This window comes from Agelaius tricolor, unplaced genomic scaffold (assembly GCF_023055355.1).
Source record: "Agelaius tricolor isolate 1412-34295 unplaced genomic scaffold, bAgeTri1.0.p SCAF_1, whole genome shotgun sequence".
Taxonomy (NCBI): Eukaryota; Metazoa; Chordata; class Aves; order Passeriformes; family Icteridae; genus Agelaius; species Agelaius tricolor.
Window position 1 is genome coordinate 74,707,832 of NW_027269261.1, and position 15,848 is coordinate 74,723,679.

Sequence of the window (15,848 nt, forward strand, 5' to 3'; positions counted from 1 at the left end):
TCTCCCTGCCAGCCCAGGTGCCCTCAGCACCCTCGGGGCACAGAGAGTGTCTCCCTGCTGCCAGCCCAGGTGCCCTCAGCACCCTCGGGGCACACACAGAGAGTGTCTCCCTGCCAGCCCAGGTGCCCTCAGCACCCTCGGGGCACAGAGAGTGTCTCCCTGCCAGCCCAGGTGCCCTCAGCACCCTCGGGGCACACACAGACAGTGTCTCCCTGCCAGCCCAGGTGCCCTCAGCACCCTCGGGGCACACACAGAGAGTGTCTCCCTGCCAGCCCAGGTGCCCTCAGCACCCTCGGGGCACACACAGACAGTGTCTCCCTGCTGCCAGCCCAGGTGCCCTCAGCACCCTCGGGGCACACACAGACAGTGTCTCCCCCCAGCCCAGGTGCCCTCAGCACCCTCGGGGCACACACAGACAGTGTCTCCCCCCAGCCCAGGTGCCCTCAGCACCCTCGGGGCACACACAGACAGTGTCTCCCCGCTGTCGGCCGTGTCGGGGCTGCCCCCCCACCCCCGGTGTCTGCCGACTCGGGACTGGCTGAGGGTTCCTGAGAGGCTCGCAGAGGGACCGAGACAGGTATCTGAGTTTTAAGCTCTAAGAATAACTCATTTTCCTTTTGATTCTGTGAAATGACAGCTAAAAGATTTTTTATGGTGGTGGTAGTAAAACCAGGAACAGCCCCTTGACTCATGAAACAGCAACACCTCTAGTTAAAGAGGTTATATGCAACTTCCCATAAACTCTTTGTTTAAAACCTGGCTTCTCCATTACCACTGTGTTGGGAGAGTTATCTTAGCCTTCCTGGACAATACCATTTTCAGCATGAGTTCCTCTTACATGGACACTGTTGTACTGTGTTCTGTTAAGGTTGGACTGTTCTGTTCCCGCCTTGGTTGGTAATGGTTCTGCCACGGTTCTCCCTCCTCTCCCTGTTAGTGTCTGTCACCCTAACTCCACCCCAGTTGTCATTGTATCTCTTAAAGCTCCTCCCCGGTTTCCCTAGAAACCAATGTATCCTTTCCTCAACCCCTCCCCAGTGCCCTGCCAGTCACTCTCCATTCCCACCTTTGTTGCTAGAAGTTTCCAGCTGGAGAGTTGGATGATTGGTTCAGGGACTGGGGCCCCTCCTCAGAATTGTCCCCACTGGTGTTTTCCCCATCTCAGTCCTTTGGATCCCACTCCCCACTGTATCCTTATTGGTCCAGGGACTGGCACCTCCCTTACATCCTCCACCCTTTAAAAACTGCTGTAGTCCCTCCTTCCTGGTCTTCTCCTGCTGGTTCCCCTAGGATTTATTAAAGCCTGGATTAACCGTAGTTGGAGTCCGCCCTTCTATTCCGCTGGTTGCAGCTTCGATACGGCCTCGTCCTGCACAAGGCAATGCCCACAGCTGCAACGCTGGGCGTTGGCCTTGGGCGCTGTCCTGGAGCCGAGCTATCGGGACAAGTGCCCCCTGTGCTGCTAGCGGTGCAGGCCAGCTAGCCGGACGTCTCTCTCGCAGCCGCACTGCTGCAGGACACTTCCCAATGCTCAGACATCTTGAAGACAACAAAAACCTCCTTCAGCCTCCTATTGAGCTTAATTACTTGTCTCCCACTCATTCTTTTCCTTCACTTTCTAGAAGCTTTTGACAGAAATCGGACTTAATTTTCTTCGAGTATCTTCTCTCCCTTGGAGCAGTCATCTTTGGCCTTGCCTCATTTATGCAGAAACCACAGAGGGTTTAGTACAGTACCACACATACCTGCAGTAAAAGAACATGCATTTCTGATTAGGCAGTCATTCTATGCAAATTAATTAATAGTTTTACAATAGAGGCTATGCATAAATTAGGCTAGTAAATACAGACTGTGTGACTATGCTGATTGAGTTTGTTGAGGGTATGGAAAGAAAGGGAAAATAAAACAGAAAAAGAATGGATAAAATTAAGTCAAGCAACGTACTAACCAGTCAGTACTGCAGAGCTAAGAGGCAGGGAAAAAAGCCATAAATCCCAAAGAAAATAGTCCTGAAACTTCAGAGAGTTTCTTTGTCTTTCCTTTGCTCATAGAGAATTTAACTGAGGCAGAAGGGACCATGAAAGGGAGAGAAACAGCTGAGGGTAACCCAAGTAGTAGGTAGGAAAATATAAGTTTATAAGTGATGATTATTATTGGTATTGGTTCTCAGATTCTTTGGACATTCTCCCATAGGCATCCCCCTGCATGTTTCCAATGGATAATTGCGTAAAAAAATTGGTTCAGTGGAAGAAATTTTCTGTGTAGCATCCAAAGCAACATGGGAATCAAACTCCAAGTATTCTGGGAGTTGCTTCTCAAAGAGGCAAGTTGATGGTTATGTCCTGCAGATAGCTCTACTGGCATATTAGTTTTCTCCTGACAGGTTTGATTTATGTCCACCTTTATGCAGAGGTTCACTCTTCACAGTCACCATCTGAACAAAGACCCTGCCCTAACCTTGTGGGAAAATCAGCTGATTATTTCCACAACTTCAGAGGTTAGCACCACTGAGGGACTTGTTTTATTCACATGTTATGATGATGTGGGCTGTGGAGTTATAAAAATGCCATGTATGATAAGACTTGTTAGGAAATCAGATAAACTGGCAGTGCTCAGACTTCTCCTTGAGTGCACAGACACAGCATACACAGCCTCTCCAGGACACAGAGTGGCAGCTCACTGAAGCCAAGCAGACACTTCTGTTTGGGGAGAAAATCCCCAGCTTTTGAAGCCCCTTCACAGGCACTTAGCAACATCTGGAAGGACACTGCTCAGTGAGCATGACAAGCCTCAGTGGGAACTCACGGGCTCAGGTCCTGCTCTATTTTTGCTGTCTCAGACAGCAAGCTGCCAGCTGCTTACTCCTTGTTACTATCTGAATAAATTGCATTATCCAGGAAGTCAAATGGGAATAAAAATGCCATTAGAGAAGCAATTTGTTTAGCCATAGAACTATTCATTATAAGCTTACAGGAACTCAACCCCAGAGCTTTTTAACCCTTCAGAGGCCACATGAAAACAATTAATCTTCCAAAAGCACTTTCTGGTGGCTTGCAGCATTTCTGGAAACTGCAACTCCTGTGCCAGAAAGGCTGAAGCTGGGTGGTGGTGTTTACACTCTGCTTAACAAAAGATTTGTAGTGGCAGGGAGAGAAAACAATGGGGATTTAGGAAGGGACCCCACCCATGAAGTCTCCCTTTTGTTTTGACTCGTGGGTTTCATGTTCCAGATTTCTTGTTTCACCACAAGTATCAAAAGATTGTTCTGTGTCTGCCACTTTGGACTGCTCTTGATTTTGACATTTCCATCACTCCCAAACTCCTCCAACTGCTCCTTTCTGGGGTGAAAAGTCTTAATCCACTCACTAGGTCATCTTTCAAGGGCTGCTTCTCTCTGGGGACACTGCTGCATACCCACTTGAGGTGCTGAGCCTGTTTGGAGGCTGGCTGCACTGATGCAGTATCAGCATCTGTTTTTTTATCACTTTTATAATATTCTCGGGCTGTGGTTTCTGTCTGTCCAGAGAAGGACAGCAGAGCTGGTGAGAAGGGTCTGGAGCACAAATGTGATGAGGAGCAGCTGAGGGAGCTGGTGGTGTTTAACCTGGAGAAAAGGAGGCCTGGGGGGAACCCCATCACTCTCTACAACTACTCGACAGGAGGGTGCAGGCAGGTGAGGGTCGGTTTCTTCTCCCAAGCAACAAGTGACAGATGAAGACATAGCCATAGCCTCGAGTTGCACCTTAAGAGGTTTAAATTGGATATTAGGAAAAAATTCTTCACTGAAAGGGTGGTCAGGCTGCTCAGGGAAGTTGTGGGATTGCTGTCACTGGAAGTGTTCAAATAAACATGTGGCTGTAGCACTTAGGGTTATGGTTTAGTTGTGAACATGGTGAATGAGTAAACGATTAGATCCCATGATCTTAGAGGTCTTTTCCAACCATAACGACTTTGTAATTCCGTGATTCCACGAAGCTGTGCCCGCTGCGAAGCTTTTTTCCCAGGCGCTTCCCTGCAGGAGCCGTGCCCAGGAGCGCGGAGAGGCCGCGGGATAACCAAGGGCCCGGGTACGCCCAGCAGCCCGCAAACAAACCAGGGCAGCCCAGCCGAGCCGCGGGTGCCCCAAGGGCAGCAGAAGGACCGGCTGCTTCCCTCTTCTTTCCCAAAATAAACTTCGGAACACACAGCCGCTCCGAGGTGTGTGGCCAGGCTGCGGGGGTGGCCGTGCCTCGCACCCGGCTGGTGCTGCCTGGGGAAGCAGCGCCGTGCCCGTTGTGTCAGCGGGAGGTGCGTGCGAGCTGTTTCCCGTGAGGAAGAGAAGCGCCCAGGGATTCACTGAGGTTTGGGGGAAGTTGCGGAAAGTTTGGGTCCGGGAGGAAGAGGAATTGCAGGGTGAGTTAGTGGGGCTCACGTGGCAGCACACCCGCCCGTCGGTGTAGTCGTGGCCGAGTGGTTAAGGCGATGGACTAGAAATCCATTGGGGTCTCCCCGCGCAGGTTCGAATCCTGCCGACTACGAGCCGCGCTCTTCTTTTCCTCCCCGTGCCGGACGTTTTCTTCCCCCGGCTCCTTTTGCACCGGAGCCGCCGACGCCTGACATCCGGCAGGACGGCGGGTCCGGCCCCGGGAAGGGAGGCGGGACCTCCTCCCGCGGCCATGGAGCAGCGCGGCGCGGCTCCCGCCGTGCTGGCCACCACCAGGTACCGTCAGGGGACGGGCCGGGCAGCGCCCCGCGCCCGCAGCGGCCGCGGCCTCGGCGGGGCAGGCCGGGGGGAGCGGGGAAGGAGAAAGGGAAGGGGAAGCAAAGGAAGGAGCGGCGGAGGCTGAGGGGAAGCCGGGTAGTGCTGTGTGGGTTTGCCCCGGGGCGCTTCAGATCTTCTCCAGTTCTGCATTCCACAGCCGGGGGGATCCCTGGCCCGTCCTGTGTGCCCTCCCTCTCCTCTTGTGACAGCTCCGCGTCCTTTGCCGTCCGCTCTGGCGCAGCTCTGGGTGCTGTTGCCCACCGGACACATCCTTTCCTTGTCGGTGTCTGGCGGTGGGTGGGCAGGAATTAGGGTTTATCCTGCGGTGTGCGGCGGTGTCCCCAGTGCTTTGGCCGGTGCCCATGCCCGCTGCTGTGCCCTGTATCCCTGTGTCCCCTCCTCGTGTCCCCTCTGGCCGGCAGCCCAGGAATGGGCAGAAAAAGAGTTTATTCTCCTTTCCCACCTCCTGGAAGCTGCCCCCTGCGTGGTGCAGGGGCGCTCTTCTCCTTTGCATTAAATGTTTAAACCCTGTTTCTTCCTAGGTGTGGGAAAGGAATCCTGATGAGAAATACCTCAAGAAGAAAATGCTTATGGCAATTTCTTATAGGGAAATTGATAGATCTCTTTCTCTCTCTTTTTTTTTTTTTTAATACCCATGAGATATTTGAGACCACATGAAAGCAGTTTCCTATCAGATGAGACATGAGAAGCAGAAGTGTTGATTCAGCAAGGTCCTTACCTCCTAGGACATAAATAATGAGTATTTCAGTCGATTTAACTTCAAAGTCATTATTTTAATCCTTAAATATTCGGCTGTATCAGGGCTGGACTTTGCTTGAAGCAGTGGCCTTGAACCTTCAAATGTATCTAATGTGACTAACAGACGTTTTGCAGGACTGACTTTATATAAAGTTTAGCCTTGGAAATGGAAATTGGAACACCTGGATTAATTTTACAGTTGTTAGATTGAAAAAGACCCACTTGCAAATTGTCCCACTGAAATTGGAATGCTTTCAGTGATAAAATTGGGTATATATGCATGTGTGGGATTAAGACTTTAGTAAGTGGACATACTTTCTAGCTTCTGTGGTGAAATAACTGTATAGTTGTGACCTTTTCCCCTCTTTTTTCCACATACTTGTTTTGGGAATAGGATTCCTAGTTGCTGTGGTAATATAAATCATGGAATCACAGACTATGCTGAGTTGGATCATGGAGTCCAACTCCTGGCTCGGCTCAGGACATCCCAAGGGTCAAACCATGTGCCTGAGAGCATTGTCCAAACACTTCTTGAACCCTGTCAGGTTTGGTGCTGTGATCACTTCTCTGGGGAGCCTATAAAATCTGTATACTTGTAATTAGACCAGACAGAGAAATAAACTGTTTGGTGAGTACTTTCCCTTCACTTAATAAATAAAACTGGTTGTACATTTTTTTCTCCTTCTGTTATGACCAGGAATGTCACAATTTGGTCCCCTCTGGAGAGAGGTTTTTGGAGCTGGGTGCTGCTGGCAGGGCTGAGTTTATCAAGGCAGGAAGCATAGACTGCTCTCCTGGCCATACAGATGCTGGAATAAATGTTTCTCTGGTCACAGCACTTGCATCTCTTGTTTTACTTTCTTTCTGGAGGTGCCTATTGACCACCCTCCATGTTGGCCTTTCAGCACAGAAAGCAGATTAACTGAAATACAATTTAATGATTATATGCAAATCAAAAAACCAGGAGTGAACACCCAGCTCTTCCATGAACTGTGGAAGCTGCTCAGTTCAGCTGACCTTTATAGTCTGCACTTCCTCTGTTCTGGGCTGGTCCTGCATGATCTGATTGTGCAATGCTCTGATTCACAGCAGTGCTGCTGGTATGAACAGTCTCCTTGTATTTGGGTGAAGTGATTCCTGTTAGGAAGGTTAACCATGTGCCCAGGTCTCTGGTGAACTGTCTGTTTTGTAGACAGAAGTGTAAACTGGAGGTAAGCTAGATTCAAATAAAGAGTAGAAGCAATAAACCTGTGTGTCCAAGTTAAACAACCAGTTTTCTCCTTTTGCTGCTTTTTTTTTAAAGATACAAGTGTAAAAATAGTTGGTTTTATGTGAAAGATGCAGTGAAGCTATATTCTGTCTTGGGGTTTGCAGGTGCTGATTCTGTTTGAATAACAATAACAGTATTTAATTAGTTAAAACATTAAGGCTGCTTATTTTGAAGGCATTACAAGAACTAGGGAGCACTTTGATAGTATGCTCTGTTTGTCTCAGCCTCCCTGCTGATTCCTGTTTCTTTAGAATCAGTTTTATATTTAAAAAGAAATCCTATTGCTATAGAAGATAATAGGGTTGGGTTTCCTGTAGGAGATGATAATGAAAATGATCATAAGGCCTAAAGCAAACAAACAAAAATGTAGCTATTCCCCCTCCCTCTAATAATTTCCATGACATTTTAGCACAGACTTCTAACAACTTCATAAGAAAAACCCTGGGTATACATAAGGTACTTACTAACTTCATTGCAGTTTCAGAACTCTCTAATGCAGCAGCTCTTTCAGTGAAGTTGTCATTGTGTCATCTCAGAACATCTGTACAAGGTTGCTGTTTTCAGCTAAAGGCCATTGAGGATGGTTCACCGGTCATTACTCCTTTCATTTATATTAGAGGTGAAAAGCAGGTTAATTAGTCATTTATACTCTGTGTTAACAGAAGTAGAATCACAGACTCATTTGAGATTGAGAAGACCTTTAAGATCATCAACTGCAAGCATTAACCCAGCACTGCCAGGTCCACACTAAACCCTGTTCCCAGGTGCCACTTCCACACGTCCTTTCAAGGACTGGTAATCACACACTTGCCTGGGTTTGTGGGTCACTTTTGAGTATGAGTGCCAGACCTTTTGGCTGCCATAGCTGCAGTCACAACCTGAGTGACTGTACATCTGGAGAGCTGTTAAGATCTGATTATTGTGATTATTAGAGAGAGATACTTCTCCCCAAATTAAGGTGCCAGTGAGATCATATGCTAAAAATCAATAATGCAGATTTTATTAAGTGAAATGTGTGAGAGACAAAGACACAGAAAGGGTGGAGGGAAAGGCAGAGAGAGAACAATTAAGTAGAAAGATAATCACTAGCCTTGTGGATCCAGCATTGTTTTGTTGGTCCTTCTTCACTCTTTTTAGTGGTAAGGGTCCCACAAAACATAAAGTTTAATGGGCTAATATGCATTCAGGTATATAGAGGCATGCCCAAGCACCTCCCCTGCAGGGTGGAGTTTTGCACTGTCTTTTGCTACACTGTGAATCATATACAATCCTCTGATGGCCCAGAAATAAATCTGGCGGTGCTTTGGGTGACTTTGCTGGTTTATGACACCTTTTAAGACATGGCAGCTGCCTCTCATGCCTGTGTAGTTGAGCCCCATCAGAAGGGATAAGTACCCTCAGGCCTACATAGGAGTGTGACTGTCCTGTGCTCAGTGTGTCTCTTCTTTGGAGTCAGGGGACTATGGTCTCCTGCAGTCAAGAGCTGACCTTCAGCACATTTGCTGAGCTGGCCTTCTCTATGGACTCCTTGCAGTGTTACACTCTTCTCCCCCACTCTTGTTTATCTCTCCTTAGGCTTGAGATAACTTGGACAATAGTACTCCCTTTATCTTATCTCAAGTCCCTGTCATGTGGCTTAATTTACTGTCCATATTTCCAGGAATTCGTGGGGGCAGATTTGGGGTGGAGGCATTGGTGGTTGCAGATGAGGAGTTGCTTCTTTATACAGTCTGCCAGAGTGGGCAAAGTCCTTTGGTGATCTTAACAGTGTTCAGGGCTATTGTGAGCTGTAAGTTTCTTCTAAGAGCATATCCTCTGCTGCAGGTATATTCTAAAAAAGTCCAGATCCAGCTGAGGTAACTGGCAGGTGCCCTTAGAGCCAGCATTTTGGCTGCTACTGGAAGAGGCAGAGTTACAGGTGATGGTTGTTACTCCCAGGTCCCACAGGATGCTGTGTGAAAGCCAGGCACCTGTGCATTCACACATGAGCACTACTGGTTCTGTGTTTTAGAGCCAACCACCTGTAACTGAGAACAAAATTTTGTCTGGATGTGTAAAGTGAAGTCCCTGACTGGCAGAGCATGAGAACAGAATCAGAGCAGTCAGAATAGCATCATCAAAATTCTGGAGATGGTAAGAGCTGTTGTTAAAGCCCTAATGCTTTAAATATGGCTTGCAAAGAGGATTGGGTACAAAACTGAGTCTGTGTCCTTGTTTGTTGTTATCCTATTTATCAGGAGCTCTCAGGATATTCTCTTTAAAAGGCTTTTGATTCAAGCTTTGAATTAGAGATTCAGAGATTGTCTTCTTGGGGAAGCTCAAGTTTCATAAGAACTGATCAAGTTTTGACATGATGAGAGGATCTTTTGAAACTTTGTTTGAAACTAGATTGTTTAAGCCTCTTGAAAGTGTATATTAAGTTCTATGCATTGTGTATCCTTAGGTGAAAGGGCACTTGTGTGATTCTGAACTTCCTGAAGGAAGAGGTTAAGAATTCCACAAAAACTCTGCAGTCCACAGGAAATCCAGGGAAGATGGAACTTGATAATCCTCATGGTTAAAGTTTAATGAAAGAAAAAATGTTTAATAATCCTAGTTTAGTTTTCTTTTAAGTGGTCCCTTTTGATTTCTCTAAAAAACATTTACTCACACATAGGAAGAATGTGCTCAGAGATGTGTTCAGAGGGTATTCAGTGCTGTGGACAGTGAACTTCTGATTCTGGCAGAATACCCAGCAACAGCAAGTGGTCTATGGCTTGGCATAGGGTGACTTTGGGGAAGGGGTCTTTGATCAGTTTTGCCTTTCAGGCTATTGAAACAGACTGTTTATTTCATTATATAGGTACCAATTGATGCTCCAACAGCAAGTGCTTGGTCTTACTCTTGATGTGTGAGCACTCTAATATGACCTGGCATTCCTCTTGCAAAAACGTCATAAATATTTTCAGGGGGCACTCCAGGGGGAAGGTGGTGCCACAGTTCTGTGCATCTGAAGAGGTCAGGAGGAAAAAATCCATTGAGTAAACTGCAGCAGCAACTCCCCTGTTGCATTTTCCTCCAGGAGTAACAATGGGTGGTTATGACTGCTCTCAGAGGTTAATGCTATTTAACTGGGTATGAAAGGACAGGTAGTTCTGTTTCCAGTAGGATCTTCTGTGGGAAAGCCAATATGTTTTGGCTAGTGTGCCCTTTAGGCTGTTTGGCAGCAAGACTGTGTATCAGATAGTCAAAACCAGAAGGCAGCTCTGAGGGATCATGTCCTTCTTTAACTTGCTAAGTCCTGATGTTTGTCTGATTTTCCTCAAGGATCTTCACAAGTGGAAACTGCAATTGGCCCATCAGTCTGCTCCAGCAGCTTCCTTTGTATTTTGGCTTTAATCCACTTTCCTGATTGACTCTTCACAAGTTGTCCCTGTGCTCCAGGGAGCTCCTTCTTTCTTTCATGGCACTTTCAGTTATTGTCTCTGTCATTTCTGGGAATGTCCTTAGATAAAGGAGAGGTGGATAGGGCTCGGCATGAGTCACTATGAACAGACCTTTGTCTCAAAATAAACCTGATGAGAGATCATTGGATCTTCTCACCTGCCAGGTGGGCTAAGAGGACTTTCAGCTCCTGCAAGTGAAGTCCCATTCTGAATGAAACCACATCTCTTCACAGAAATTATGTGTTCCTGGGATGCTGCCTGCAGAGGCTCACGGCAGGTGCTTTGGGATGGAATATAGGAAACAGGCCATGTCCCAGTTAGTCTTGTTACAGAGTAGGAAGTGTTGGGAACAGGGTCTGTGTGGTGTCCTGTTCCAGTGAGAGCTTTTGCATTGATTTTCTAGGGCTTGTAACTGGGAGAGGGACAGCTAAAAGTCTTTGTGCCATTGCCTGAACTCTGTGTATTTTCTCCCCTAGGCAAATTCAGAATACACACACGGGGCTGGATTTGTCCGTACCGGAATACCAGGAAATCCGTGGGAAGATGATGTCTGGCCATGTCGAGTATCACATTGTTGTTGTTACCCGACTGGCTGCCTTCAAATCATCAAAGCACAAGCCTGAAGATGTGGTTCAATTTATGGTAAATATTTCATCAGACCTAAGTTAGTGATCACTTTCTTAACCAGCTTTGATTATTTCTGTCATGATACGGCAGATGCTTCATCATCAGTCCCAGCCTCTCCAAGTCAAGGTCCTTGGTAGGACAGCACAGTCTGTACCATTTCTGCAATTCCTGTTCCATTATGCATATTCCATTATCCACACAGTAATTGAACTTTTTATTCCAGGAGCTGAAAGTGGCGATGCTGTTGTTGCCTTTAAGGCATTTTTCATTATGGATCAACAAATAGAAACCAATTAAACTTTTTGTAAGTTCTACTGCAAATTAGTTTCTCTAATATATGTATCAGTACTAGACTTTGTATAAAAACATGAAATAAATATATAGTAGCTTATTTGAATGGGTCTATTACCTGGACACAGATTTTAAAATCCTTCATAAGAGAGGTTTCCAAGGAAGTGTCCATATAAAACATGATTTAGCTGGATTGTCTTTTTCACTATACCTGCAGAGTAAAGGTTTGAAAGCACAGCACATGACTTAAAACAGGTGAAATTAATCTCATCTATGGCGTGTGCACATCCACTTAAGCTGTTGCTCCTGGGACTGTCTGTCAAGCTGATGGGAAAAGGTGCATTTAGGGTTTTCTCTTTGATCTTCTTTAGCTGCCTGCTGAAGCACTCCCAAGAAGTGCATTTCTCTGTCCATTGACCATAAGGGGACACACCTTGTTGCATGCTGTGACCATCTGCTCTTTTCAGATGTTTTGGCAATAACTGTAATGTCAGAGTGATGTGAGTGTGTGGTTACCTGGTAGACCATGACCCTGTAGTGTAACTCACACTTTGTGGAAGATAGCTGATAAAAGCCTATTTAAACAGTCTGATTTGCAGATAAATATCTAGCAATGTTGTAAAGAAATGCTTTACAGCAAATGAGATTTCCTGCATTTATTCCACACCTTGTGCTATATATAACCATGGTAAAAGCAGCAATGCTGGCATAGGAGTCTGTTCTGTTCACCCTGCTCATCCCTGACTGCTTGTTCTTGCTCCTGCAGTGTTTCCTTTTGTGTCCCAGTGTTATGTGGCTATTCCATAATGTCAGCTGAGGAGCTGCTCCTGGCTAAAAATGGGTATTTTGGGGCTTGTTATTCAGTACTGATTTACACCTGTTTCTTGAGTCTGTGACTTGCACAGTATCATTATAGTTTCTTTTAGGGCAGGGAAGCACTTGAGGGGGCAGGGGCAGATAAGAGATGGGGATGTGCAGTTGCTTTTTTTCATGCAGCAATGCCTGCTTATATTATGTAATTTTTCCACACAGCTCTGTGGAAGAAAGAATCTGGTTACACCTGAGGTGTTGAACTGGGCTGTCGTCATCTAACTTCATTTTGTATCATTTCAGAACAAGTTGATAAAATCAGCTTGTCTATAAAGAGGAGAAACAGACTTTGTACTGCAGCCCCCTCTGCTTGCTGGGGTTGTCTGTTCCCATGTCTCTCTGGGAGGATTTTCAGCACTCAGTTGCTCTTCTCAAGTGAAGTGAACCTTCCTCATTTCTCCTCTGGTGAGGTCTCCTGACATTTCATTCTTCATGAAGAAGATAACTGGTGGAGCCTGACGAGAATAACATTTATCTCATCAGTTACATTTTTTTCAGCTGACTAAATATGATATACTATATAGTTTGTTGTGTGAGAGTAATTTAAAACTGTGAGCTGGGAGGTTGAGGATGAATGCTTTCCATCGATTCATTCCGATGAGTCTTGTCTGTGTGTATTACTGGGGGGAACAGAGGGATTCACCTGTCGTAACTTATCTCTCTGGAAGTTGGATATTTTAATCTGAGTCTGTCCGTGCTTATATGGTCAGTGGGGAGGAGGGGAATGATGTGACTCATCCTCTGGAAATGTCTCTCTTCTTTGACCATAAAGGGGAAGTACTTACATTGTAGACAGCTGCAGTGGGGGGCTTCAACTCCAGGCTGAAATGCTTGAGGGTCAGTAGAGTTGTGCACAAATCACTGTGCACTTGGAGGTGCCCTGGGATTTTCTACCTGGCCTTCAGAAGTTGTGTGTTTCCTATAGATCTTGTGTGGTATTAGCCTGCTGCACACAAGCCCTTTGGATACCCCAAAGCATCTCAGATAGCATGGGATGCCTTCTTCTGGGCAGAACAGTCTGCAGATGTCTGTGTTTGGTTTTCTAAACTCCCATCCCCATTGGTGCAGTGCTGTTGAAAAGGATGTGGCTGAGCATCTGTGGGGTGGGGGAACCCACTTTGCATAGCATAAATGTCTTGTACCATTTGAGAAACCCTAAATTACCATAGGTGTGTGCACAGGGCTGGCAGGAGTGACAGAGGGCATAAAGGCATTGGCACTGCCCTGAAACAGCAAGAATACATGCAGCATCCAAGGTGCCACTGGCTGCCTGTGTTCAGGCAAGTTGAGCTTCAGTCACTTTCACCAAAATCTCATTTTACAATGACTGTCATGGGAGCTGAGATACCTCATGCATGTAGGCAGATGGCTCAACCTGGAGAGAAGTGCCAGTCCTGTGGCTGCTGGGGAAGGCAGGTTGCACGCAGAGTGTCTGTGCAGTGCCCTGTTCCGCTGGGTGCTGGAGCAGCACAAACAAGAGCTGTGACCCTTCCCCAGAGTTTGCAGTGAAGTGTAAGAGAGGTACCTGAGGAACAGCAGAGGAGAACGAGGCTGCAATGGGCAGCAGATCTAACACATCAAATTTGTATCACAAAGCAGAGTGAGATGAGACATCTGAAGGAGGAAGAGGAAACTACTATGTGCCTGTTCTGGAGCAGAATGGGAGAGGGGGCATCTTTTTTTGCTTTTTTTGAAACTGCCAAATTGGAGGAAGGAGTCAGTGTCACAGCGCTGAGGTGACACGGAGTTTAGAGAAGGCAGGCAGGTGTGGCAGGATTTTCCTTGTCTCTGGATGCTGATTTTGGATTGTCTCTGTTTTGGCCAGCTGGGGAGCCAGGTCTGTATTTTTTGGCTCCTTCTTGCCCTGTTGCTGTCCCTGAGGCCTCAGAGGAGCGGCTGCTCCTGCCCTGCCCTTGGGGCCTGCTCCTCACTCAGCGAGCACAGGTTAGTGAGACCAGGGGCTCCAGCAGCTCCTCTTTTCCCTGGGAAAGGCTGGTGAGCAAAGCAGAAGCATCCTCTAAGCTGGCTGTGGTCTCCAGGATTGAATCATAGGATCATTTGGGTGGGAAACAGCCTTTAAGATCCTTGACCCAGCTTTTGACGGATCACCACCTTGTCAGCTACGCTGGAGCACCAAGTGCCATGTCCAGATGTTTCTTGAACATCTCCAGGAATGGTAACTCCAGCACTTCCCTGGGTAGTCCATTCCAATATTTAATGACCATTTCCATGAAGAAATTATTTCTGATGTCCAACCTGAACCTTGCCTGGTGCAGCTTGAGGCTCTGTCCTCTCGTCCTGTCAAGATCGAGAGATGTGTTAAGGGGATAACAAAAACCAGATGAAAATCAGAAAGAGACTTCAGATCTGACCTGTGAAACCTTTACTGTGGGTCTAAACAATCCAGAGTGCCCTATTCCCCAGCCTTAACAGAACTATGCAAAATCAGCATCACGACATCTCTAATTAAAATATTTGTGAAGAATTAACAGAATAAGAAATTCACTTCTGTGATGACATTCTAAATTATTAGAGAGTGGAGGGATTTTTTAATTTAAAAAAAATGCTAATTGTAAAATAGGGCAAATGGGTTTTAGAACTGCATAACCTTAAGGTTATATTTGGTAATTAAAGGAAAAGTCAGTTGCATTTCTTTCAAAGGTCAGAATACTCTTGTACTATCGAAAGAGGGAAATTGGTTTTCTCTTCGGTACTGCTACCAAGGTGATATTTAATTATTGCCTGTAGATTTGCCATTTTCTGTGATAAAAAGAAAAGGCTTTGCTTTTCTTAAAGGCATTTCTTCTAGCCACACCTTAGCTTTTTTAGCAATTAACTTCTCCCTTCCCAGCCTTATTAAAAATCCACCCAGCCTTTAGTGCCTTCTCTTTGTATCTGCATCCAGTTTGATTCTTCTGTACAAGTTATTTGTTAGTCAAGTTTTTTCTTTTTCAAAGCTGAACAAATAACTACTGGTGTTTGACAGGCATAGTACAATTTAGGGAGGCATTTACTATAGAACTATCTTCCTCTCTTAAAATGAGGGAGTATATGAATACGTGGGTGTGTATTCATTTATGTTTTCATCCTCGCCTTTTTGCATATGTTGCCCTTTTTTTTTTTTTTTTTGGGCCTCAAAATCTGAAAATCTGTGCATTGGAGTTGCATTTTCCTGACTGTGCAGGTATGTTGTGAAGATAAATTCCTTCACCTTATAGCTTCTGTGATGTGAGAGGAGGGGAAAAAAATCCATGCTCAGTGTAGCAATAGGTTCAGGAGCCACTAAGGATTCATGCTGATTAAAAAGAAATATTACAGTTCTTGCTCTTCTGCTGGGCAAAACAGATGAGGAGAACAGCATGTGGTCATGTAATTAAAATCTACCATAATGCACACCCACGGGGTCACCAAGCAACATTCATTCTGGTATGGCTTGAATTGGGAGTTTCCAAGCAAAAGCTTGGTTTGTGCTGCCTGGGAGAAGGGGTTTTGATTCTGGTACCCAAAGCTAGTGGTTGTTTAAAAGGACAGAGATGCTGGATCTCCCTTTTCTGCAGTGTTAAGAAGTGGGCTTTGTAAGAAGAAGGTCACTGTAGCCCTGGTTTTCATGAAATACTGTAAAATCAAGTGTGCTCTTTGTTGGTGTGCTCTGGCTGGCAAAGGGCTCAAGTTAGCTCTGAGATCTCCATTTTGTTGAAATCCTTGCAGTAGATATAAAGCATATGAAGACAAGTTTGAGGTCACAAATGGGGCAGTAAAAGGAGCTTTGAAGGGTAAGAGGCATTAAATGGCATTAATACTGAGTGGGATCAAATTCTGCACACAACTGTGAGTGCCAGGCTCGTATCCCGCAGCCATTCCGGTG

General features: G+C 46.0%; 1 protein-coding gene and 1 non-coding gene across 2 annotated transcripts in view; both read left to right on the forward strand.

Annotated features, from left to right (window-relative positions):
• Positions 1-4,435: 4,435 nt before the first annotated feature.
• On the forward strand, positions 4,436-4,517 carry TRNAS-AGA (transfer RNA serine (anticodon AGA)). The gene has a single exon. It is a non-coding gene; the product is annotated as a tRNA-Ser (tRNA).
• A 58-nt stretch (positions 4,518-4,575) lies between these two features.
• HS1BP3 (HCLS1 binding protein 3) overlaps positions 4,576-15,848 on the forward strand; it is a 55,928-nt gene continuing 44,655 nt past the window's right edge. The window contains exons 1-2 of the mRNA XM_071440061.1: positions 4,576-4,699; positions 10,672-10,837. Of these exons, the coding sequence (XP_071296162.1) occupies positions 4,656-4,699; positions 10,672-10,837 (210 nt within the window). The 5' untranslated portion in view covers positions 4,576-4,655. The remainder of the gene's footprint in view (positions 4,700-10,671; positions 10,838-15,848) is intronic.